This window comes from Cebidichthys violaceus, unplaced genomic scaffold (genome assembly GCF_023349555.1).
Source record: "Cebidichthys violaceus isolate CVI_PGR_0920_01 unplaced genomic scaffold, fCebVio1.0.p SCAF_31, whole genome shotgun sequence".
NCBI classification, from domain to species: domain Eukaryota; kingdom Metazoa; phylum Chordata; class Actinopteri; order Perciformes; family Stichaeidae; genus Cebidichthys; species Cebidichthys violaceus.
This window is the reverse complement of record NW_027176495.1, coordinates 1867321-1894820: the sequence shown is the minus strand read 5'-3', so window position 1 is coordinate 1894820 and position 27500 is coordinate 1867321. Positions and strand designations below refer to the sequence as shown.

Below are 27500 nucleotides of genomic sequence, written 5' to 3'. Positions count from 1 at the left end.
ACACCCAGCCTGCATTGTTTTGTACAAAACGAGTTCTTTCAAATGCATAAAAACAAAAGACTTGAAAGACGAGGAGTTGAAGAACATGTGGGAACATCAGGCCTGCAGATGCAGTAAAATGAAGAGCGACGTGGTCCTCAGCTCTTACTAAAGGCTCTCTCTCTCTATATATATATATATATGATATATATATATATATATATATATATATTATATATGTACTAACTGCTCTTCTCTCATGATGAGGAGATCATCCCTCTTGTGAATCCTCGGTGTTTGTTCTCTCTCCGTCTTGTAGATTTGTGGCTTCCAGAGATGAGGTCCTGTAGACTGAACCCTGCAACAACTTGTGGCAAAGCACCGGTTCATCAGCTGTACGCAGTAATTCATGTTGTCAGTAACACCCTTTCCATTCTGTGTTGTGACTCTGGTCAGAAACAGATGTGGGGGCTTGTGTTGGACAGAAAAAAGATTTTTGTTGGATGAAGTAATTTAAGATTTCGCTGGTTTAACTTGGTGTGCTTAGTTCTGACCGGCCAGCTGTAAGTTAGCAGGAAGTTAAGAAATGAAACATGAGATGTAAAAAGTTTAAAAGTACTCAAATCTCTCCGTTAAGGATAAAGGCTCCACTAGCAGCTGGGATCCACACAGTGACCCACATCCTGTGTGTTCCGTTAAACACGGTGATCCGACCCGTAGATTACTCCACCGTTGGTTGCCAGTTACAGAATGTCTGCTTATGTTTATGATTTAAACAAGTCCTCTCAGTAGGCCTTGCCAACCCTTGGGCAGATGTGACACATTTTTCGGTTGACGTTCCTCCACATCCAGCTGTGGCCAGAGTGGATTCCCCCCCCCCTCTCTCTCCCTCTACCGCTGTAAATCCTTGCATTTTAGCGTAAGCCCCTTTGCTAGCCGGCCAGACCACTTGGTGTGGCTTTTTGGGATGTTACATAAGTTCCTCCTGCACTTGAGCTCCTCTTTAGCAGAATGTGTTTCGCCCAGAGAGGAGACGTTGGATGGGACGGAGCAGGGATTAGCTGGAGTGATTTTGGAAACCTCGTTCCCGCTGTAATTGGAGGTTTCCTTAAAGAACTTCAACATTTCTGTCCTCGTTAGTGAACGTAAGCCCCGTCAAGCTAACATCTTTCGGAGACTTCATCTGACCTCCCAGCCGTGAGGTCGTCTGAGGGAAGCTCAGGCCGATGTCCAATCTGGAAGAACATGTCTTCGGCTCGGTGGAACTTGGTCTCGTGTGTCTCGTGTGTCCTGATCCGTCCTCAGCGTGTGCTTCCAGTTCCCCCGGACGTGTGAGCGTCAGAGCGGCTTCAGATGTGTTGAGGGGGGACGTGCGGATGTGCTGATCCAGCCGTGCACAGATGTTTAGCTGATGAGGCGTGCACTTGGACTGGAGCCTGAACCATCATCCAGTTTGAATCAGTTTAGTGTTATTAAGTCATAATGTGAAGTATTCTGAGGCTTATTTAAGGACTTAGTGTTATTCTTCGTAACAGATGAAATGTGTATAATCTGTCATGTAGGTCATGAGGTACAGTAGATGTTCAGGCCACTAGTTTCTGACATTTCATATAAGAAGCCATGCATTGCTTTATTAAGGAAACATGTATTGGTTGCAGCCCTAGAACTCTGAACTCTGAATCTGTTATTGTATCTAATTAAGCTTAACTTTCAACATTTGTAACTAACTAAAGTTCTAACTAACTTGACCTAAGAGAACACTTTTATTAGAGCTGCTGCAGAATGAACGGGGTTAACTAGTGACAGCTGACCTAACCTGCTGCTGGAGATGTTTGTCACTTTAAACTCCAGCTAGAAATGAGAAACCGTCACCTCCATGTCCAGAACACGTTATCCTTAATTCCAGCCTGATGTGTTGGCATGTACAGTATGTGTGTGTGTGTGTGTGTGTGTGTGTGTGTGTGTGTGTGTGTGTGTGTGTGTGTGTGTGTGTGTGTGTGTGTGTGTGTGTGTGTGTGTGTGTGTGCGTTATTCAGACACATGCTGGTTCATGTTTTGAAAGTGTGTCTAATTTACCGGATTTATATTTGATCTTTGATTAAATACGGATTATATAGAGATGTGTGTGAGCATCTGTATGCGACCTGTACATGTGTGTGTGTGATTGAATTCCTGTAATGTGTGTGTGTGTGTGTGTGTGTGTGTGTGTGTGTGTGTGTGAGCTCCACTCACTCTGGAGAAGGCAGCAGGAGCAGCCGTGTTAGTTTCAGCCCACAGGGCAGCGACCCATATAGCTATATGTGTGAACCTATATTTAACCTGAAAATCCTCCGTGGCATTTCACTGAGGATCCTCCCCACCTATGTGGCACCGACACGCCGCATCAAACGGGACGTTTGGAAAGCGCAGCGCAGTTCTGTAGAACATTTGCAAAGTAAATTTGCATGTTTTTGCATGACTGAACTTGATAAGGCACTAACATTTCGTCGTGTTTGAGGAAATCAAAATCGGAGATTCAGAATTTTGGAATATTCAGTAACAGAGTCGTAGACGACCTGTTTTTAGCAACCCAGTTAAAGTCAGTCCCTCTATAACCAGCGCACCTGTGCTGCGTGTGTGTGTGTGTCTGCAGAGACTGCGACCCCTCGACTCGAGGCTGACCCGCTACCTGCCCTCTGGCCTTGTGGGTAGTGGTGTTGATGGATGTTCTCACACTCAATGTGGCAGGCTGCTTATCTCCAGCGGAGGGGAAGAGAGGAGCAGGGAGGAGCAGGGAGGAGCAGGAGGGAGGTGCTGAAATGTAGACGGTGTTTGATTCTAAAGCCAAGTTTGCCAACATCAGACGTGGTGTAAATACCACAACATGAGTAAATATTAGACCGGTAGTTTTGCGTAATTGAACTCATTCATATATTTATATATTCATATTGAGATATTGATGCTAATTTAACATATCGGTCTGTCTGAAGAGCTTAATCCTCGTTTTGAAGTATCACTTAAAACCAAACTTTAAACTAACTAACTAACTTCTCCGTGGAAATGAAGTCACGGATCGTAAATGTTTTTATTAGTAAATTATGCAAACTTTTGAATTGGCTTGGGACTTTGAGGAGAAACTCAGAAGGAGATGTTGACCTCTGTAAACAAGTTAAACGAGAGTTCTGGTGCTTGTAAGGAAACAACAGATGGTGAAGCTCCGGTCACCTGTGGATGGACTCCGTCAGGACTTCAGTGAACCTTTTGTCCTCTGCAAAGCATTCACAAAACAATGGCTTTTTGGAGGGAAAGTTTAGAGAGATGGAGTCAGTAAAGGAGGGACTTACAGTATTTTTAGTAAGAGAAAGAGTTCCTCAGGAGGCGAGTGTTGAGCTGTGGTGTTCTCAGGGACAACACTGGGAGGTTTTTGTTGTGGGTGAAGTTTCAGAAGACAATGGCCGACCCCCTGTGGACGAGTGGATGACTTCCCCAGACAGAGGACCAGCTCAGCATGCAGGTGCTCCTCTCGCTCCATTCAGACCTATGCGTGTCCATGGTTACCATTGTCCCTCCACCAAAGCCTTCCGTTTGGGCTTCCCCCACTCACAACACGTCACACACACACACACACACACACACACACACACACAGTCCACACGTATTCACAAGCACATAGGAGAGTTTACAGACACACAGGCATGTAAACACACTTGCATTGAGGCATATACAACATGCACCATCCCAGCTTGAAGGGGATGTTGCACTGTTGAAGAATTGGGTGCGCGCACACACACACACACACACACACACACACACACACACACACACACACACACACACACACACACACACTGACTGGTAATAATCCCCATTCATGGGCAGTGGGCTGTGAGAGTCTGACCCGCCATGCACGCTGGGTCTGGGCAAGACCTGAACTATCACCGCCGACTGAGACACACATGGCATCCGCTCTGTCTTCACACTCGACTGTCACCACCACACACATACACACTTACCTTCTTTTAAAATGGCAATCGTGTCTGTTTGTCTGTTGTGACGCGGTGTGCTGGTCTACATCACCACAAGCCCCCCTGATGTTGTTCTCCGTGTGAACTGTGTGACCCACCGCGTCTGTGTGTTTGTGGATTTGGGGCATCAAGAGTGTTAAGTGCAATTTAGGCCACAGTCTGAATCTTTTGGCTCGCCCCGTAGGCTGTGTGAGTCCGCCCAATGTTTTATATATGTGTGTGTGTGTGTGTAATGGTTATTCCATTATGTGCAGTGTGTGTGTGTGTGTGTGTGTGTGTGTGTGTGTGTGTAATGGTTATTCCATTATGTGCAGTGTGTGTGTGTGTGTGTGTGTGTGTGTGTGTGTGTGTGTGTGTGTCCAGTGGTTATGGTTTTGTAATCAGCTTGTGTGTTGGCTGACTCGCCATGCTGTGGAAATGATAACCATCGTTAATGGCTGTTTTAGCCTCTGGCTATCTGCAGAGGCTTTGACCGCACACACACACACACACACACACACACACACACGCACACGCACACACGCACACAGACACATTCTCTCCCTACTCCCCCAAAGTGTCAGTAGGTTTGTGAGTGAACCAGGGCTGCAGCTCACAGTTACTTTCATTATTGAGTTGTTATTTCTTTGATTAATTGAAGCCAATAAAGTGATTTTTTTTTTTTAAATCCCAGTTTCCCAGAGTTAAGGTGACGTCTTCATATGTCCTGCTTGTCTAACAGCCCTAAATATATTCAGTTTACGAAGTTTACAAATCCTCCCGTTGGAGAAGATGGAACCAGAAATGGTCTGTTTGGTATGGTTACGTTGTCTGTCGCCACCAGATGGAGACATTCTCTTCAGCGTTGTCAAATAGTTCTTGGACTCTTATCCATGTTCTGTTTATGTGGGCTTCTCTGTCTGGTGGTTTAATGAGCCGTCACTGTCCAGTCCTCTCCTCTGCTGGTCTTTATTCTGTTAATCTGATCATATCAATAAGCGTAGCGCCTCACATAATTAGATGGTGCATATTTTCATCTGGATCTCTGTGCTGGGAACCAACAGTCAGGTGAGGGTGAAGCGGAGGCGGCAGCAGCTTTCTTCACGCTTGAGTTTTTTGCTTCGTCCGAGTCGACCAGCTGACGCATATCGGGCCGAGTCTTCTTGAAAGTCTTCACATTTGAGCGCTAGAAGTGATGTAGTTAATTATCTACAGCCTGGTGTCCATCTGGGTGGTGTTGTGTGTGTGTGTCACAATCGGGGGCTAGGGCTGGAGGCTGGATAATCTGGGTTTACAGATTAGAACAGCACCGCTGAGGAAAGAGGTGGGAGATGGAGAGGAGAGGAGCTGAGAGGAAAGAAGAAGAGAGGAGAGGAGAGGAGAGGAGAGGCCATGTGGACGCCACAGAGCGATGCTGGTGTTTTGCCTCAGATGGATGGAGAAAGAGGAAGGCGGATGCTTTTAGAAACACTGTTGGAAGATATTTATCAAACAAAGAGCTCACCATCGTTGGTCATAAAATGGTTTCTTGACTTTTTGTGGATCTTCTTTTGCACAGTTTGTGGTGATTCTTCCGGGTCAAGGACAGCACAGTGTATAGAAGAACAACATACTTTAACCACAGGTATTTCCAATCAGGCACTGTCCTTTTTTAAAACCTTGTTTTTGCATCTTTAAAGAAACTTTGGAAAGTTCTTGCGGTCATTTTTTGGGGGGTCAGAAATCCTGTTTTTGCAAGCGCCCGGGTTCTCTGCCAGACGTCCGACTCAGATTTTTGATTGCCGACTGCTGCAACAGTTCTGTGGAATATTTGTTCTGGGGTTAAATCTTGTAATCTAACACTGCACAGCCTTCCTTTGTCAGGCAAATCAATGCAAGTCAATAGGATCCCCTGAGAGTGGGAGAGGAAGGACAAAAACAGTAGGAGGAGAGAGGAGGCGACGGAGGGGGGGGGATAGGGTCCCCTCTGGGTTGCAAAAACCTCCAAACCCCCGTTCTATCTTCCCAGAAAGACAGGGGGAGGCCTAAAGAGGGGAGGTCTTCCACACTCGCCCCTCTGTACCAGCACCTCAAGTGCTTGTCAAGAGAGATTGGGTCGTTCAAAAAGGAGGAGGAGTTGGGGGGGCTTTGGTCCTGGATAACACAGGGGAGGGTGGCTGTGGGGGGGGGGGGTTAGTCTTAGCACGGGATGATCACATACGTGCACTGCCTCTCCTCGAAGCCGGTGGTCAGCTGCTGGCACAGGGCCTGCTATGAGGACCCTCCTGGTGAGAAAGGAACTCTGCGCTCCTTCCTGCCCGCCAGCACGATGGGGAACAGCCTCCAGACCCAGGCCTTCCCAAGCCCCAGACCCCCCAGGCCAGAGGGCGGCCTGCGCAAGCGGCTGCTTTCCGTGTCAAAGGTCCATCAGAGGGCGGACTCTCTCTGGACGCCCAAACCGCTGCTTGGACCGATCACCAAAGGCTCACTGAGGAAAACGCAAACCTTCCAGGACGGCAAAGGTACAGACTAGAGCAGGTCATGTTCACTGCTGTGGAGATTGTTAGCCTGAAGTTGTAGAATTGGAACAAACTGTGAGTTTTTCCAGAGATTTTAAGCGCCTAATGTTAGCACTTCATGCACACTTCAGACTGTCCTCTGTGAACTCAAAGACAGTGTGATTAGAGGGGTTCTTGCCTTCATCTTTAGACTACCAGGTAGCGGTCTCTGTGAGCCTCTTAGTAAGACTTAGCAGACTTAACGGGGCAGCGCACTGCTGTTTTGCTACAGTAGTGGGTGATTGTGGTATTTCTCTTGTTTGGGAGACGGGCTCCTTTCTTCACAGATATCTTAAGTCACCTGAACTGTTTGTGGGCAATGATTCTACGCTGTGTGTCTCAGGGCAGGAGAGTCGCAACACATACGGCTGAAGCTTTGACCAAGCTGAGCTTTGTCTCTTCCCATTAGGTGACTTCTATCCCCTTGTAACTGAGTGATCTGTGCCGTCTGTCTTCGTGTGTGCAAGTGTGTGTGTGTGTGTGTGTGTGCAAGTGTGTGTGTGTGTGTGTGTGTGTGTGTGTGTGTGTGTCATATGCTTGGCGTCTTGTGCGGCATCTATACAGATTGTGGCTTCGTGACCTCTGAGACCTTTGGACTTTGTTGTGGTGGCAGGAGCTCCTGGAAAGACCTGGATGACCCTCAGAGAAAAAGGCCTTCGTGAATACTGTCACTCATACTTAGTGACCTGTAGTTACTGTCTTTGAAATCTGCATTACCTGGTGTTTGTGTGAGGACATTTCATTTCTAGACTTCCTCTTTTGTGCTCGGACATGTGTCTGAGCATGCATTTATATTCCCATGCACGTATTACCTCCATGTGCGGTCAGACACTTTGTGTGTGCATGCTTTCGCATCTAGACCACGCTTCACTCTCTTTTGGGACAGGAGGACATTACAACGCCCCTGGGTGGCCACCCATGGGAACAAGACACAATAGCTAGCAGCTGGAGGTGATGGGCCGGGCCTGCAGGGGACAGAGAGTAACAGAGCTGACGGTAAACGGGTGATGCAGCTGACACCGCTGGGGTTACGGAGGTGACCCACTTTCACCTCCGCCCCTTTATAAAGGAGCTGTCGGGGAGATGAGAGGGAGCGCTGAAGGACGTGACAGGATCTGTCGTTATTAATTCACAAGAATACTCAAGGATAGGACATTACAGTACTTGATCGTGTTTTTAAGTATAATCCCAGTCTATCCAATCCACTCTAAGAACAACTTTCTAATGTCTTTCTTCATATTCAATCGTCTAAAACCGACAACATGCTGACGTGCGAGTGTGTCCCGTCCTCACGCCTGCTTTGGCTAACACGCCGTGACGGCTCAAGATGCCGCTGCCGTGGGTACAGTGCAGTCTGGGCTCTGTAGGTTGAATCAACCACCCCAGTCACTCCGTCTTCATGCGCCGCTGAACAAGACGACACTCATGCACACAAACGCGCTCAAATTGGGAGTTTTGCTAATGCGTCCTTTGTGTGCGTCTCTGCAGCATGACGATATTTAATTCAAAGTGGTACTGTGACACACTTTCCCTCCTGCAAAAATTGCAGTAGGACTTATTGCGATTTGGCTCACATGTCTATTAATTGTGCAGCCCCAGTTTTCACACTCTTCTCTTCCTGTTTGCTACCTGACCCCCGAAATTCTTCACATACATCTTTATTTTCTTACAGCAAATTGGAAATGGCAAGTCTATTCCCCCCCCCCCCCGATCCTCCTTCTATTCTACATCAGTGTAATGGTGGAGCAGGTGTTCCACCGAATCCCCCATAATCCCTCGATGGGGAGGCAGGTTCAGCTATCGACCAATCAGTGCCAACAGCTCCCGAGGGAAGAGCACCTGAGGGAGGCAGGGCTTACACAGTAACTGGATGAGGCCAAATGAAATGCAGCCAGCATTATTACGTGGAGAAGTGCTGCATGGAATTCAGTTAGGGTAATAGAATTGTGGCTCTGGGAAGCAGGAGCGCTTTGATCTCGGCCTTCGGCTCTTTGTCATTGTCTCACTTTCATAGTTTCATTCACACACAAATAACCACGTTAGCCATCTATCGGAGGAGATGCAAACCTGGGCAGTCGATTGAGGGTGGCTCCACAATTGTTTCCACTTTCATTAAAGCTGCCCTGCATTTAAAATACATGCAGTCCTTAAAGGCATCTAAACCTGCGCCCTGAACTCTGGTTTGAGGCGACAGCATGGACACTTACCTCTTCTTGCTGACCGACTTCTTCTTCTCACACTGTGTAGGAAAAGCATCCAGGCAAAGCAACGTCTTTCCGTCTTACTCAGGGACACCTTAAGACACAATAAGACTTGTTAGTTTCGAGGCGTGCTACACTCACACACACACACACACACACACACACACACACACACACACACACACTCAAACATAGTTGAGTGAAGACAAGGACACACTTAGTCCTGAATGTGCATGAAAAACCCCCTCAATAGCAGGTTGGAGGTAGCAGAACAATGGAGGGGAGAGCATGACAGCTTAATGAGATGAAGAAAAGAGGGGGATTTCACACACACACACACACACACACACACACACTTTTGGGAATAGGGGGTCAGGGGTTGCTTGGGGTCGTTCAACTGTAAAATGGGTGACGGCTCTGTTTTCCTTCAAAGCAACCGTCTGCCACAACCCATCAGCCTCTCTCTCGTAGATAACGTCTGGGTGGACGATCTTCCCGTCTTTACACTGAATATATAAGCTAGCAGCTCAATCCACATGTTTTTAGATACGCATTTGGTGAGGAGACAAAGGAGGTGTAGCGTAATCAGTGTGTGTAACAGATGGAGACCTCTCCGCTTGTTTAAAGGCCTAATAGGTGATGGCTGGCTAGTGATTGGCTAAACAGGTGCTCCTCCATCATGCGTGACCGACGGCTAACGGAGTCATCGCTGACAAATATTGGGAGGTAATTGAGTTTTGCCACTTCCTCTTCTTTTGTTTGTCTGCTCCTCGCAGCGAATCCTCACAATTTTAGAAGCATGTTTGCTCGGAACATGATTTAAAGAATGGTCGCAGATTGACTTTCTGTCGATCAACTCATTGTTTTCAACAGTGTGTTAAGATAAAGTCCACATGTGTGTTCCAGGGAGTCAGGTTTGTGCTTGTCAAATTATTGTAATAAGATAATCTGGTCAGATTAATAGTGTGGGTCTGCGCTCAGATGTTGTTTTGTGTCATGTGGGAGAGGAGAGGAGAGGAGAGGAGAGGAGAGGAGAGGAGAGGAGAGGAGAGGAGAGGAGTCAGGGGGAGCAGAGCTTACTTCAGGAGGGATCAGCTGTGAGAGACTCTCAGGGCCCCATATGTCTACAATTGAGTTTCACTTAATGGCTTGATTATCACATCGGGACAGATAATCACTGGAGTCTAACGAGACGAGACGTTAGTCCAAAGGTGTCAAGGGACACGCAGGGAGCTGCAGGGGGTTGGTTGGTTTTAATGATAATATATAATATTTCATGCTTTCTTTCAGGGTATATTTTCCTTTAGTTTCTAATGATTCTTTCTTCCTATCTTCCCTCACTCTGTAGTACGTTCAGTGCGTCGCTCCACCCCTGCTGCCCTCGCCCCGTTTACAAAGGGAGCCCCCTGGAGGTTGGCTCGGTGTATTGCACCACATGGCACCCAGATTCTGAAAGAACATGAAGATGGCTCTGGATAATATCGCAGGTCTTTAGCTCTAGGATCCCTCTTCTCCCACCGCCTCTCTCTGGTTCCTGAGAGTCACCTTTAGGGTGTTACACAACCTGTCAGTCTGGTGACTGTATTTATGATTGATAGTGAGGAATGCTTTGGTGTGTGTGTGCATTTCATGTGTTATTTATGCTGGACATATGCATGCAGTCAAGTACATCTGTCGCCCTCAATAGCAATATAAAGCTCATGTTTTAATAGAAGACGAAGTCAAGATAAGATAAAACCCATCTGCACTGGAAACAGAATTACATAATGATATAAGAGTTTGTCTTAACACTCCGGAGATTTGTTCACACTTTGAGAACAAAGACGATTTCCAGACTTAATCTGCCGCATGTTTACTTCAGCAGCAGCTTTTGCCCTCTTCTTCAGCCTCAGTCAGTTCAACAGTGGTCGTGTCGTTCCTAATTGAAGAATCTAATTGTGCCTTAGTGCAGGATAAGTGTGTTTAAGCGCTCTACCTCAGGCACAGCTCATTTCTTTAATGAGCGCTTGCACTTACAGGGAGCTTTTCTCCACCTCATGCTGCTTTGAGTCGGGCTCTCTGAGGCTCTGGCCCGGTTTGCCCTGCTGCCCAGTCTGCTCTCTGAACGCAACCGTGGTTAAAGAACGCTGCTGTACGAATAACCACAAAAGAGTCCTCTGATTGCTCCGGTCAGGACACCTTTTCCTCCTCTAGTTGTCATCAACCAGACCCCCTCAGTCCTCCACCATGTACCCAAACACCGGTCTCCCTCGTCCTGCCTCCTCCTCAGCCTCAGGCCCCTTCATGTCCCGATCAGCTGGAGGCTCCATTAAGCCTCTGAAAGGCTCATGTCCCCCATAGAGGCTGATGATAAAAGGAGAGAGAGAGAGTCTCGTTAAGGAGTCCCCACCATAGCAACGGTTCTTCTTCAAGGGTTTTCCATCACATGTGTGGATGGATTAGGGTTAAAGACAAAACAGAAGGAAAAATGTAAAGAAAGGGAAGCTACCGCCATTTTCTTTGCTTGTCAATCCTGCACTACAATTCTGTTTGACTGTAGCAGAAGCTACATTTCTAGACTGTTGTTAACCTACGGTAACTTTGCAGGATTACATTTGGGACTCCATTTCCATTTGTCAGCTGTTGCTAATCTTTCACCACCAGGTGGCGGTGTAGCACAGACGTGCAGAGGGACGCTGAAGCGCTTCTCGTCCTTAGCTTCTAAATCTGAGAATCATCAATTTGAACCAATACAGAAATGACTTGAGATCACACACATGAAGACATGGTGTCAGACAAAATTCATTGGATTACCCTGATTACCAAATTACAGTTGGATTAATTGCCCATCAGACAGAACGCGGCCATTCATCAACACCAAAAAGAGACATGTGGGGCGTCACGTAGAATTTAATTTGGAGTAATGGCGGTCCTAAATTTTGGGAGTATTTGATCAGGGAGCCGGTCTCGTTTCCCTCAGGACCCATTAGGAGGTTGCGCTCAATTCATCCGAGAGAGGTCTGCTCCCTCTATTAATGTCTCCGTCCCTTCATTATTGCTCAGATGGGACAGAAGGGGGAGAGGGACAGAGAGAAGGGGTGGTTTATAAATACAGAAAGGGGAGGAGGGAGAGAGGGAAGGAGGGAGGGGTTAAGTGGATTTGGGGTCCTGCCTTGTTTCCCAGACGAGGTCTCAATAAAGGATTATCAATGGAGGAACCCAGGCTTAGCACATGCATGTGCACACACACACACACACACACCTGTGTGCATCCCCGAGTCTGTTTGATAAGTCGGATGAAACCACCAATCGCAGCGTGTCGGTGTGTGTGTGTGTGTGTGTGTGTGTGTGTGTGTGTGTGTGTGAGACTATGCATGTGTGTGTGTGTGTGTGTGTGTGTGTGTGTGTGTGTGTGTGTGTGTGTGTGTGTGTGTGTGTGTGTGTGTGTGTGTGTGTGTGTGTGAGACTATGCATGTGTGTGTGTGTGTGTTTCACAGATGATACTGATCCACGTCATCTAATGAGCTCCAGGCCTGTCCTGAGACATATTTAACCCTCTCAGTCTTTACCCGGGGATTAAAACACGCTCATTAACTCCGTCAGGGTTGCATTACTGCGGCAGAACGTGTGTGTGTGTGTGTGTGTGTGTGTGTGTGTGTGTGTGTGTGTGTGTGTGTGTGTGTCGCACTTAATGCTGACAATGATAAAAAAAAAAAAAACACAAAGATAAAGGTTCTGATCCGAGCACCACAGCTACAGCAAGTGTGTCCTGTGGCTCCACCATGACCCCTCAGCCTTAGCTGAGCATCAATAAAGTGTCACATGATGATGATGATGATGATGGTTGTTGTTGTTCTGTTTCCTGTCAATAGAATCCATACTAGGTTTTAAACTTGAATCTGTGAGGCTTGCTTGTACAAGTTAACAAACGTGTTGCAGATGAGTTTATTTCTACTTGATGAGTAGGACGGCTTCAGGAGTTTGTGAATTTCGATTAGCAGTAAAATCGTTTGATCCCATATTCCCTCTTAAGGGTTCCTTCTCTGCTCCGTTTGTTGTTTTGAAATCGGCAGATCAAAACTCGACCACTTTAGCGTTGTCAGCGGTGTTGTTAGGGGAAAGAATACGACCACACATCACAGAGCTACAGTGAGTCAGTGTGCAGAACATCCTCTAATCAACCTTGTTCTGGTGAACAGAGCCAAGTCCAGTCATGCGGCGTAAACGTATCGGCTGATGAAAGTAATCAATGTCAGCCACCAGAACCCGCATCCGACTCCACATCCAGCCTCCCGGTTGTGCCACCGCCTCCAGGCCGATTGTCTCGCTCACTTCCTACATTTGTGGTCGTTGGTAAATTGGCTGTATTGCTGATTGTTGATTGGATGGTTTGGCGTTGCAAACCCCCTCACTTCCCCTCCGCAAACTGACCTACTGTTGCTGCTGATGAGGAGAGAGGTGCAATGTGGGAAGTGGGTCAAAAAAAACGTGTCCATTTTTGCTCCAGTGGTGGAGGAACTGTAGAGAGACGCACACGCACACGCACACGCACACACAGACACACACACACACACACACACACACACACACACACACACACACACACACACACACACACACACACACACACACACACACGCTAGGCTCCCCTCCCCTGTGATGCAGGCCAGCCCCAGGTGGCTTGTTGCTTTGTGCCCTTGAGCTGCTGAAGGCACTTAACCTAAATTAGCTCAGTCTGTCTCTGAGCCTCTGTGTCCAAATCAGACAAGAGTCTCTCGTCAGCAGCAGAGCTGAGCGCGAGGGTCGCCTGTGTGCTCAGCAGTGTGAAATAAGGAACATGGATCACCTCTGCTTTCTGGGGGTTTTTTTCTGTGTTTTTGCAGGTGATTGGAAATTAAACGCAAGCTGCTGTTGTAAATCACTCTTGATTGGAGTGTTGGCTAAATGCCGTCAGAGTAAAGTGTTCAGGGAAGTATTGATGCCAATTAATCAAGTAGTTAAAGTGAAAGAAGTCAAATTCCAGCTGCTACATATTGATTCCTGTCATTGTCGTTATTCACATCACACTTTTAATCAAGCCAGTTGTGAGCTTAATGTGTGGGGCTTGAAAGTCTGGTGTTGCAGAAACGCACACGCGCGCACACACGCACACACACACACACACACACACACACACGCACACGCACACGCACAGTAAAAAGGGAATACAGGGGACACTCCACAGTGTATCGCCTCTGTGTTTTTGTGTCAGATTTATGGCATTTTGTGTGTGAAGTTAATCATGAAATTGGATTAATGATAGATGCACACACACACACACACACACACACACACACACACACACACACACACAGGCCCTGAGGAGAGAAGAGCAGACAGCCCTGGTGCTTAAATGTAGGTCAGGAAACAAGCAGCCAACATAATGCTGTGTGTGCAGGCGCTCCTACCTGGAAGTGTGTGCATGTTCATATTAACTTGTGTGTGGTTGCATGCTTGCATGTTGACTACATGCACATGTATTGTCTTCTAACCTATATGTGTGTGTGTGTGTGTGTGTGTGTGTGTGTGTGTGTGTGTGTGTGTGTGTGTGTGTGTGTCTCAACAGCACAAACAAATATGGCAAAAAAGCTTAACGGGATGTGATGACAGTAATCAGTACTCTTTAATGTGTGAATGGGTCTATTGTCTAAATGCAGTAGATTGTGGAATTCAGCTGCAGGCACACATGCATACATACAATAACATGAACAATGATGTCAGCCTGCTGTAAGCCAGAGACACACACACACACACACACACACACACACACTCAGGCCTTGTGGTTATTGACGCGGCGGGTCCTCGAGAGGGTCCGCTGGAGAGAGAGAAGGACCAGGAGTGGATATGAGTGGAGACAGTGAGGCTGGACGGTAATGGCTCTTAATGTGGTGTGGTCTTTATGTTACACTAGCAGCAGCTGAATGGAGCTCTCCTCTGGGAAATCACTGGATGATCGTATGTCGTACGCGTGTTGCACACCTTCATAGTCACAATTCAGAATGAAATGAGTCAAAATTTCATCACAATCCGTCCATCTAGCTGCAGAGACGTTTGATTCATGTCATGGCAATCCGTCCAATAGTTGTTTCTTAGCTGCTAAAAACTTCATTCCAGACTCTTGAGCCCATCCAACACGGTACCGTCCCCGCGAACCTTCTCAGCTTCATGTTATTGTGCTGCCAGCTTCAGGGGGGCCGACGGGCCACTGGGGTTAGATTGCATTGGATTTAAAACCCCGTTGCCGGGGGGAAATGGACGGTTGGTTACAAATCCACCCTGACGGGAACATAAAACACATCAAGTTAGCAACAAAACCGCCACCCTGTCTGAAGGCACCAAAGGCTCCGGAGTACAAATCAGCCCGCTCGTAAAATAACAGCGCTCTAACAGCTCAACAGGCGGCTACGTTTCAGGAGCGACCCGCCTTTTACTCTGCTGAAGAAGCTGACGTTTGTGCTGTAAGAGACTTCTTGTTAAGTGAACGTACAGGAAGGACTTGTTTAACGGTCGCACACCTCCCTGTCACTTTGTGCACCTTCCAGCTGTTCTCGCCGCTAGTTGACCTGGTCTTTGTTTTCAGGCTTTTCATGGCCGGCTCTTGTTTCGCTGCTCTAGATCTAATGCGCAGCAGTGGAGTCTGTGCACTCGCTCAGGCAGAGGTGCACATATCTGCTCTGTGTGTCTTTCTCTTTCATCCTGGCTTGAATTTCAAAGGGGGCCGGTTGGGTTAGACACCAGGGGAGGGAAAATGAGGCATGACCGCCAAGCCTGCTGGGTCTTTGTGTATGTTTGTGTGTATAATAACTGTGTTTAGTGAGTCTATTCCTCAGGATGTTTTGCATTCACACTCCATCTATCTTTCTCTTGGCTTTATCTCTCTCCCTGTCCTCCACCCCTGACTTTTCTTTCTTTCCCAGCTGCCTTCGTCTCCTCTCTCTGGGTTCTTTTGTCCCTGTCTAAACGCTGCCTCCTCTGTCCTGCCTCCTCTGTCCTGCCTCCTCTGTCCTGCCTCCTCTATCCTGCCTCCTCTATCCTGCCTCCTCTACCCTGCCTCCTTTATCTTGCCTTGCATTGCTCTGCTTCGACCACATCAAAGAATCTTTCAAACATTCTGTGGATGCAAACATTGCTTCCCATCTCTTCCTGTTTTGAAAGTCTTTGTGAAAGGTTTTGCTTTTGATACCATCTCCACTCCCCCCCCCCTTAGTATTGTGTTGCCCTTTTCAAAGGCATTTCTCCGATTCACACACATCAAGCTGTGTTTGAACAGATGACACAGGTATATGCACATACTTATGAAAGGGAAAACAAACACAAGGAGTCTGATCAGGTGGGTGAGGGTGTGTGCAGTTTGCAGGGCATCACTTTGACTTGCAGGGTTTTTCTCATGGATCACAAAGAGAGGGAGCGGCCTATAGAGGGAGGCCCCACCGCCTTCCACTCAGAAGAATCACCCGGTGTACACACACACACACACACACACACACACACACACACTCTCACAAAACACAGAGGCTTTCATTGCTGACTTGAATGTACTTAAAGTCTCCCCGGTTTATGTTGCAAGTAAAAAAATTTCACTTGGTGTAAAATGTACACACAGGCCACACCCACACCTGACACACTGTGGGTTAAAATCACACACTGTGTTTGCTGTCTGTGTGTCGCTGGCTGAGCTTGTGTGTCTGTGAAGGGAAGTTGTTGTGTGTGTGTGTGATGGAATCCCAGCTGCTTCAATGGAGTAAGTCAGACGGAAACACCAGCACAGTTGGGGGGGGGGTCAGACAGAAGTGCAACGAGGGGGAGAGTGAGGGAGACAGAGTTTGGTGTCAGAAAAAGGTCATTGAGGAAGTGCTAGGTCTTAACGTGTGTGTGTGTGTGTGTGTGTGTGTGTGTGTGTGTGTGTGTGTGAGTGAGTGAGATGCTCGGGAATTTTACCTCATGCTAAAATCATCAGTGCCAGAAAAACAGTTATCACACCTTGTTTACTCAGCACAGCCTCTCTGTCACCTTGGTGTGAGTGTGAGAGAGTGTGAGTGTGTGTGTGTGTGTGTGTGTGTGTGTGTGTGTGTGTGTGTGTGTGTGTGTGTGTGTGTGTGAGAGAGTGTGAGTGTGTGTGTGAGTTGTGTTTATTCAGGAGTGAGTTTGAAGTTTAACTTAGCTTAACTGCCTTTTTATGAGCGCTTTAGAGAGTTGTTTCTCGTTTATCCATGTTTACTTTCTCCTGACCCGTCGTCATCACAACACAGAAATGATATTTAACTATTTCTGTTTTCATGTAATTATTCTCTAATGATTACAGATGTGTTTTTACCACAAAGACAGGAAAATGTAATCCTGCATTTAAACATGGAGTGTGATGGTCATCATGCCACACTGCCTCCCCTCTCTCCCTCTCTCTCTCCCTCTCTCTCTCCCCTCTCTTCCTCTTTCTCCTCTCTCTCTCTCTCTCCCCCCCTCTCTCCCTCTCTCCCCTCTCTCTCCCTCTCTCTCTCCCTCTCTCTCTCCCCTCTCTTCCTCTTTCTCCTCTCTCTCTCTCTCTCCCCCCTCTCTCCCCTCTCTCTCCCCTCAGCCTCCTTGTGCTGATGGATAATTCATGCCTTGCTCTGTGTCTCCTAGAGGACTGAAGCGGTCGGGTTCCCGTTGACCCGCTGCTACGCTTTCATTCACAGAGATGTCGGGATGAAAGAAACGGGGAAAGGATTAGAGAGCCACTATGTTGCTCTACATGCTATAAATTATGTATTTTCATTCACAGAAAAGGAGAGATGGTATGAGATGAAAGGTGCATATGGTATAGTGTTTTTATTTATTCATGTTTCAGGGTTCTTGGTACTTTTCCTGTTCGAACCAACCAAGTCCAAACAAGGGAGGGGAAGGGTAAAATCAATGCATGCTAGATTACATCAGCAGTCATGAAAGCACTCATGTCTAAAAGAAAGAGAGAAGAAGAAGAAAGACAAGCAGTGATGGAGAGAGATTCTACTCTAGCAGATCAGGTAGAGTTTAGGGCTTGTAGGGGGTCAGCTTAGCGCTCCCTTATTAAGTCCAATTAGAAAATGAAAGCTGAGAGCCGTCAGATGAAGGTGTGTGTGTGTGTGTGTGTGTGTGTGTGTGTGTGTGTGTGTGTGTGTGTGTGTGTGTGTGTGTGTGTGTGTGTGTGTGTGTGTGTGTGTGTGTGTGTGTGTGTTGATGCCAGGTTCAGGCACGTTGGGAATTTGAAAGGACGTTCGATAGACTGCGATGTTGGATGAGAGAGGAAGGTGTGTGTGTGTATGTTTTGTTGCCTCAGCCACGTTTGAGGGGGGGAGATCTAAATGAGGTGAAAGGAGGAGGAAGAGCAGGAGCTCTTCATCAATCTCTCTCCTTTATCATCAGTCTGCCCGATCACCATTGAGGAGTCCAGAGCAACGAGACTTGTTAATTATTCACATTCCAGTTTTTCCTTTTTCACCATCTTGTCAGGTGGTTGCTGAACAAGAAGATCACTGTCTTGCCACAGGCGCTAATACTAATGAACACGTGTGGAGATGTTCTGGGTGAATATCAGAGATGCTTGATAGTGTCATCAGCGTTATCTTCAATCAATAACTGGACTCTCAATGTAAGACAATTGTAATTATCTCAAGGAGATGCTGCGTCTTAAATTGCCGATGGTGTGAATCTCTACGGATGTGTTTGAGCTGCAAAATATACTAAATGTATAATCCATGTATCCAGTACAGACTGGAGGGTCAATCAAGCTGTATTAATTAATAACCAGAGGATTTAATCACGTTCATAATAATCCCCGATGTTTGTTGTGCTTAATAAGCCTCTTCCTCTGAGGTCCAAGCTTCGTCCACCGAGTCCTTCATATGCTGCTGAGTATGAACAGATGAAAGATTGATATTCTTTGTGCTGGGGGGGGGGGCTTCCATTCTTCACTGGGGATGAGTGGAGGGATGTATGGATGAATGGATGGATGGATGGATGGATGGATGGATAGACCTAATCCTAGAGGTGGCCTAGATCTGAAGCCCTCCTTCAGCGGATAGAGCTGTTGACCTGTCTGCCTCGCTGTGTGTGTGTGTGTGTGTGTGTGTGTGTGTGTGTGTGTGTGTGTGTGTGTGTGTGTGTGTGTGTGTGTGTGTGTGTGTGTGTGTGTGGATACTGTCCTGAGAACAATAGGCTCTCTAATGAGTGATGCAGCTTGGGCTCGTGTCTGCATCAATGATGCTAATACTGTATAATAATAATAATACTGTACGCGTGCCAAACGGAGATACGAGCCAAACAGAGGCTACCGACTGAACACGGGGACTCTGTTTAAACTCACTCAGACTAACATGGTGACTTGAGATGAACCTGCAGTTTTCTGTCAATCTGAATGGGTTCATATTGCTCCTAACTGGGGTTAGAAACAGGGCTTTTATTACAGGTCAATCTGTCTATAATTGTTTTTTTTTATATATCTAAGTGTGTTGTCTATAGACTGTCCACAAATTCAAAAAGGATTCACAATTTCGCAAATAACGATATACAAGCAGGAAAGGCAGAACATCTTTACGTCTGAGAACCAGGAACCAATAACTGACTGTTGTTGTTGTTGATTGGTTTTATGACAAAGTGATTAACTGGTTAATAATCAGCACTTAATCCACCTGACACAATAACTGTAGGATCCTGGTTATTTGCAGTCTATATATGGTTATTATTGTAACTTTGTAGTAGGTTTTTCAGCCTGAGACATGTAGATAGAATGTAGATTTTAGGTTGTATATTATATATAGTAGGTTGTATATTTTAAGCTTTTAATAGGGTCAGAAAATCCTTCATGGGACCGGCTATGTTGGACCTCTGGAGCTACTTTTGACACACTCTAAGTTGTTCAGCAGATATATTTATATATTCTCTTGATGATGATTAGTAGGAGAATATGACATTGACAGAGACTCGTGTAGAGCTTCATAACTCAGTGATGAAAGAGCGCAGAAACGCTGACTGTTGCTAAACATGAACCAAAACACACAAGAATCCAAACTGTTGTCTGCGGCACTTCAGAGTCGGGCTGAAAGGTTCAGATGAGCGAGGTCGAGGGGGGAGGAGGGTGAGGGGAAACCTTTCTACCCACAAATTCAAGGATCATTTGCAGTCCCATTCAAGCTCTTGTTGCAGCTCCCTCCTTCCCTCCCTCCTTCCCTCCCTCCCTCCCTCCGTCCCCTCTTCAACCACTTGGGCTGAAAAGAAATACGGTCGCAGACGGAGGGGCAGCCCGTCATGGATGTGTGTGTGTGTGTGTGTGTGTGTGTGTGTGTGTGTGTGTGTGTGTGTGCGTGTGCGTGTGTGATAGATTGTGAGCAGATTGGACAATGGGAGGATTGTATGTGATCTATATTCATGTGGCACAGATTCACTGGCCATGTGTGCACACAGCAGGCTGTGAGCGATCAGACAGAGGAGGAAGCGTTGATAGAAGAAACATCCAGAGAGAAGAAAACACGATTTACACAGAGAATATCAACACAATCCATAATTTTTCTGGGTTTAGACACCTTAGATAGCTGAAAACACGGTTGTTGCATAAATGCTAATAAACAGGAAATAAACAGGAGCCTGGTCACTCCGCCCCAATGGATGGATTTGTTCTCATTCAAAGTATTTAACATGTTTTCAATTAATTGTGATTCATCAAACGTGTTGGTCTTGGACATGGCTGGTTTGCTTTGCATGCAGGTGGAAGCTGCATCCTCCTGAGGATCCCTTGAAGCTCAACATGTCCACGGTTCTCCTGTAGAGGCGGCTGATAGTTTAATTAGATGCATGAATATTCCCCAGACTAGTCTGTCGTAGCGGTGAGCGTGGAGACACGCCGATTACACACACACACACACACACACACACACACACAGGAAGTAAGGGAAAGACAGGGAAGAGACGACGTTCACAGCAAGAGAGCACGAGTTCGCCTGTTGGTCCTAATGAAGCGAGTTCAACTTTGAGCTTCATCTCGAGTCCCGCTGAGTAAAGACGAAAAGAGAGCGCAGAGAGAACGACTGATGATGAGAAACGAAGGGAGAGGCAGCCAGAACTCCTTGGTAACCAAAGCACAGAGGAACAGAGGGGCCGGTCCCACACCCCTCCCACTGTGTGTGTGTGTGTGTGTGTGTGTGTGTGTGTGTGTGTGTGTGTGTGTGTGTGTGTGTGTGTGTGTGTGTGTGTGTGTGTGTGTGTGTGTGTGTGTGTGTCTCCGAGGACTGGACTGCCTGAGGGGCAGAGCGGTGGTGGTGATGGGGGGAGTGGTGGACCCAGTGTGTGTTTAGAGACAGCGATAGGGGTAGAGGCTCATTGTCAGCCCGGTAGACGCTCACACACACACACACACACACACTCTTAGCCGTGCGGTGAGAATGTGAGCCGACACCGGCGCTCGTCCGTCCCGTCTTCTCTCGCTCTTATTCACTGGATCAGGATTTTTCTTTTTCCCTTAAAGAGAGAGAGAGAGAGAGAGAGAGAGAGAGAGGCGCACACTCAACCGGAATAATGGTGTTTATCGGGACCTCGTTAAAATCTGTGATTAAGTACTTCAAAAGGAAGGGTAAGATGCGTTTACTTCTGCTCTGTATTGATCATTAATGTGTCAGATGCGTAGTTTTGGACTTCACATGAAAACTACCACAAATGAGCAGCAGTTGATTAGAATTTATTCTGTTTTGCATCATTATTTATGGAGTTTCCTACATTTGTTTCGACTAATTTAAAAACCCCTTTTTTTAAATGTCTTTATTAAAGCAAAGGTGTACACATGGCAGCGTTGATTCATTTTAATAGAAACTATCGGTTTCCTGTGCTTCAGTGACGACCCTCTGTTGCTCCCTGTTACCAGGTAACCAGCGGGCCAAGACTCCACAGAGCCCACAACTCTGAGCACTAAATGACCCAACGGCATTTGTAAAGGTGGCAGCTGGAAGCATTTGAAGTCACAGCTTCTAGTTTGGCCTCTTTTCTTTCTTCTTGGAACAATTTAGTTTTTGTTTTTTTTAATGTTTATTTAGTTGTAAATGTTTCAGATAATCTGATCCAGATATCAAAGGAAACAACACCGGGTCTGTGCATATCCAGGACGATTAGTTGATGCTCCAGGGCTGCATCATTACTGTATTATATATATATATATATGATGACTGTGAGGATGTTAAACAAAGACCTGCTTGATGCAGGGCAGGCTGCGTGTGCCGACTCTAATCTCAGGTGTATTTATAGCGAGTGTTTCCGTCAAGGCCGAGGCGATGTTGTTAATCATTAGCTCAGCGGTTTTTTGTACTTCTTATTTTGCACATCTTGCACTTTGCTCCTCAGGTCTTCACTGCAGTCCAGAGGGTAGTGAGCTCCAGACCGAGCTCATATCCTCAGCCCTACGTTACATTAGGACACAGAACTTTATAGACATTGAAAGAGGCAGAATTGCAATTTAATCTGGGTTTTATGCTAATTTATTTTGGTAAGAGGTATACTCCCTAAAACAATGATTAACTACAATGATTTCACACGTTTGCAACTCTTTTAAAGACTTTAACCATGTATATCAGAAATGCATCTGAACCAAACTGACCCTGACAAAACACAGCAGGGTTGTATTATACATGACAGTCAATGCTCTATTGGCTGGTACCCAGTTCAGGGTTAACATTGATTATTGATCATAACAGCTAATAACATTGGTGTGTGTGTGTGTGTGTGTGTGTGTGTGTCTCTGCATGTTTAGCTCTGGTGCACCTTGCAGCCTGTTTGTGTCTTTCAGAGTTTTCTGTCCTTAATGGATGTAGGGAGAGCTGGGATGTCAATGGACAGAGGGATTAGTAGTCTTCTGAAAGACTTTCGCGCCTCAGTCCAGTGTGTGTGTGTGTGTGTGTGTGTGTGTGTGTGTGTGTGTGTGTGTGTGTGTGTGTGTGTGTGTGTGTGTGTGTGTGTGTGTGTGTGTGTGTGTGTGTGTGTGTGTGTGTGTTAAGGGGCTAGGGCGTATTGTGGCTCTGAAAGGCCTGATGTGGAGACTGATGCAGGGGGACAATGCAGGCTTTGTGTCCATACTCCCCCATGTCCTTGGTCTGCCTATAGCCTCACTGAGGTCTATTCAAAGCCCACCGTCAGAGAGGAGGGTGGAGGAGGGCTACCTGTGCTGAGTGTGTGTGTGTGTGTGTGTGTGTGTGTGTGTGTGTGTGTGTGTGTGTGTGTGTGTGTGTGTGTGGGGGAGAGTGAGAATATTAGGAATGGATTATGTGAGATCCTGATTTAGCCCGTTGAGCTGGTTTAACGACGTGCTCTTATTCCACCCACAGCTGGGGCTTTACTGCCTTGCTCATAGGTGCGCTGTGAGAAACTAAACCGACTAGCCTGCTTTTCTGAACTTCAAATTCAAAATTCTACTTCCTGTGTGCGAGTGGGTTTTGTGGTAACTGTGTGTGTGTGTGTGTGTTTCATGCAGACTTGTGGTCGGAGGATTTCTGCCTCGTGTGTTTGATTGATTGTTCTTGACCAGTGCGGGCACCATCACACACACACACACACACACACACACACACACACACACACACACACACACACACCCTCATGGGGACATGGCTGTGGGTGTTGCTACTAGTGTTTATTCAAATACCCGGAGTGCCAGATTATGATGTATATTATAAGAGGTTCATTTAAATAAGACTGCAAAGAACGGTCTGGTGACAGGGTGAGCAGGAACATGAATAAACACGATGATCCGTCTCCTAAGCTGAAGTTAGCAGCTGCCCGTTCCTCAATGAGCCGCAGAGACGGACTTTAAGCAGCACCACTGACCTCTCTATGTTAGACTTTGTGTTCTCAGTAGTGCTCTGCTCTGGTCACATACAAGCAGAGTCAGACACACAGGAGAGCTTTTCAAATCAGACGTTTTCTGTACATCAAAGCAGTTACGCACTGTCTCACACTTTCTCCAAGAAGCAATTTGCAGTCATAGCCCCCCCCCCCCCCACACACACACACACATACACACACACACACACACCTCTTCTGTCCTCCCCCAACACACACACACACACACACACACACACACACACACACACACACACACACACACTACGTATCCTACTGTGGCTCATTAGCACCTGTGAAAAAGCATTCAAACAAAAAGCAGTCCACACACACTCTCTCTCAGCCCGTCCCCCGTCCTCCTGGTTCCCCTCGGACGTCTCCCTCTCAGTCTCAGTTCGATGGACATGTTGTGATGGTCAGGACGTGGACAGACAGGACAGGGACAGACAGTCTAAATGGAGATAGTCCTACATCCACAATCGGCTACTTTTGCTTGGATACGCTCTCTTGGTAAGCCAAAACCTTTTGAGCATTGTGTGCGTTTGTTGATATTCACTCCTCAGTTGTTCTGCTGACGTTTGTATTTAGTGGCTTACAAATGCAGAATGGGAAGCTTCAGTTCCATCATCATCAGCATTACAAGCCACCACCAGGAGCAAGAGGAACATACCATAATGCTCTGTGATGATGTCTGAGAGGAGTGCTCTAGAAAACAAAGAGGCATGGTTTGTTCCTGTGAAGGAATCGATGGTTGGATATGTTATCTAGATGATAAAACCCAGTGAGTGAGTGCTGCTGTGTGCTGCTCCGATATATTGCTTTATAGTTTCTCTGAAGCAGTTTCTAAGTACAAGGAAGCTTTTGAATGTTTCTAGTAGTTTGAATGTCTAAGCTGGCTATCCAGCCCCCCCCCCTCTGACTTGTGTGGCCAACTGTGTGATGTCTCAGCTATGTGTCATGTTGTTGGTGTGGAGACTGACGCCTAGATGCAACGCACCTAAATCTCCTTCCTCTTCCTTTTCTCCGCCAAATACGAAAAACAAATCCCTCCAGTAAACACTTCATTTTCTAGTCCATCATTTCTTCCAGTGGTTTGGGAACTACAGAACTCCTCTTTAGAATAAAATCTGATATGTTTGAACTGACGGTAAACTGTTCTTGAGAAATGATGCATTTAAAGATCCTCCAGGAGATCCACTGGGGTCACTTTAAATTTTAAATGTAAATGAAGCTCAGCTGAAGTCTGTAACCTGGTCTGTGTGTCTCTGCAGCGGTGTCTAACCTGGATGAGGAGAGCAAGTGGACGGTTCATTACACAGCTCCGTGGCACCAGCAGGAGAACGTCTTCCTGCCGGGCAGCAGGCCGCCCTGCGTAGAAGACCTCCACCGCCAGGCCAAGGTCAACCTGAAGACCGCCCTGCGAGGTAAGGAGCGCGGAATTCTAACAAGTGAATAATTGTTTGAACTCCAGGTCAAATATGTTTGATAAATAAGTTATGACAAAGCTGACGTGTGGGAACGTCCTCGCATGACATCAAGGAGCAGATCAACTGTTTGTCTACAACCCTGTCATTTCTGTTCCTTACCAACGTTTAGCCAACAACACAACAGCGTGAGATCCTCTTGTGCAGCACAACTAGGAGAACACACAGACACAAGCACAGGGAGTCGAGTCACAGCGGAGTGACAACGTTTTTAGAACAGGAAATGGAAATACCAGTAAATGTCAGCACCTGTTTCGCCTCAGAGGTCCTGGGAAAGTTGTCCACGCATTACTCAGATAACAGACTGGGGGGTTGGAAGTGTGCATATGGGTGCGTAAATGGGTGGATGTGTTTACAGTAAAGGCCCGTTGTTTGCATGTGAGGTTGGCCTTGTGTGACAGCAGATAAAAAGAAAAGATAAAGGGGGAGAGAGAGAGAGAGAGAGAGCGATAAAGAGGAGAAGCTGGTTGTAACCTGATGCTTACGGTGAGTAAAGCGTTAGTAACAAGCGTTCGACACACACACACACACACACACACACACACACACACACTGCAGGCTTTCTTTATCTCTCCCATTGTTTGACCACTGTGTTGCATATTGCTTCTTGCAATATTGATGTTGCTAGGTGCGCAAACACCACCTGGGAGGTTGAATTAATTCAGCCCCCCCCCCCCCCCCCCCCCCCCCTCATCCTGTCACCGTCGTCACCACCCAGCCCCGGGGGTCCTAGCTGAAAGACAACAGGTGGTCAATGGGAGCACCTGTGCCGTCCATCGAGTCTTTGTGTGTGTTTTCAGCTCTTATACTAACTGTCCACTCCCAGGAAGTTGAGACTGGAAGGTTCACGCCTAACTACAGGAGGCGTGTTTAGTGTTAAACATGCATAGTGTTAATAAGTCATGTAGAGATTATATATATCAGGAGATTAAACAATGCTCAGCCCTCGTTCTCATGCACATGTTACCAGTCACTGAATCCAGAGCTACACGAGTCTCCTCTCTGTAACCGAGCCAAATAATCAATAACCAATCAGGTGGCAATGTGCATCCACACACACACACACACACACACACACACACACACACACACACACACAGACGTGGTTTCCAGCTGGTGTTTAGTGGCGAGGCTTTTGCAGACAGCTGTTGAGTTACAGAAAAACGTGTCAACAGGTTGAAATGCATCAGGAAAGTCACGTGACGGTCGTATGAATGTCGTCGATAATATCCCAAGAATGAGTTTAGTCGATGATGTCATTCAGTGAGGAGCACATGTTCGCTTTGGTCGACTGCTTTGTTTTTTTAAAAGCTTTTAATATGATGCAGTAAAACAAGCAAATGTTGGGTTTTCATCAGCACCCTTATACTTATATGGATGCACCCAGCTCATACCATTATAGTGTTTTTGTCCTTTCTGCTCGTCTTTTCGCGCCTCCCTTCAGTTCTGCCTAGCAACACGCGGCTCATCAAGGCCTTTTATTTGATCAAACATTCCTCAATCACGCAACGCCAATCATCGCGGCGGCTCCGCTCCCCGTCATCATCCTCGTTACGCTTTCTAAATCCCTTCTTCCACATCGGGCCTGTTGTTACAGTCGCTACCTTCGCCAACCCAATTAGGATGCATTAACTGACAGTATTATACATGCAGCGGCGTGCCTCTCCTCTGAGACGGGCGGTAATTAGCTATGGAGATAAATGGAACATGAAAGGGATCGAAAGCGGCGTCTCTGAGGTGCCGGGCTGGCAGTGATGCGCTTTTGTACACATGTGTGTCAGTCACCAAAAAGGGATTTTCACTGTGCATCACACACTGAATAAATCCCAAAGAGGCAAGAAAAAGAAGACCGGGGAAGCTTTTTACATGTGGACAAAGTATGCAACAGTTTCTTTATCCTTCAGGTTACCGGCATCAGCAGACACACACAAAGCCCTCCAAGCTGTAGCTGTAGTATGTAGTATGTAGCAGGTAGTATGTAGCAGGTAGTATGTAGCATGTAGCATGTAGTATGTAGTCAGCTATCACAGGACCAGACAAAGGATGCACCAGTTAGTAGATATGTGCAGAGAGAGATATGATGATGTTAGAGGAAGAGGGAGGATGGGAAAGAGAGAAGACAGTTCTGCCATCTGTGTGTGACAGACTGAAACTGATACCCCCCCCCCCCCCCCCCCCCCCCGTTACACACACACTCACACTCATTTATAAACTCCCTTCATGTCACACATCCGAATACACACACACACACACACACACACACACGCATCACAACCCTGTCACAGCAGGTGGTGACAAGAGGTGTGAACAGCGCTTGGCAGCATCCAGCGGACACTGTGACTGACACACACACACACACACACACACACACGTAGAGCTGACATGTGTTGTACAGCTACGTCTGTGTGTGTCCTATAGATATTTCACACATCCTTCCTACTATAGTGTTGTTGGATGAGTTGTTTATAC

The 27500-nt window shown here is 46.8% G+C and overlaps 1 protein-coding gene across 1 annotated transcript in view; it reads left to right on the top strand.

Moving 5' to 3' along the window:
- LOC137882371 (NHS-like protein 1) overlaps positions 1 to 27500 on the top strand; it is an 83874-nt gene that overhangs the window by 40310 nt on the left and 16064 nt on the right. The window contains 1 exon segment of the mRNA XM_068724649.1: positions 24819 to 24971. Coding sequence (XP_068580750.1) covers positions 24819 to 24971 — 153 coding nt within the window.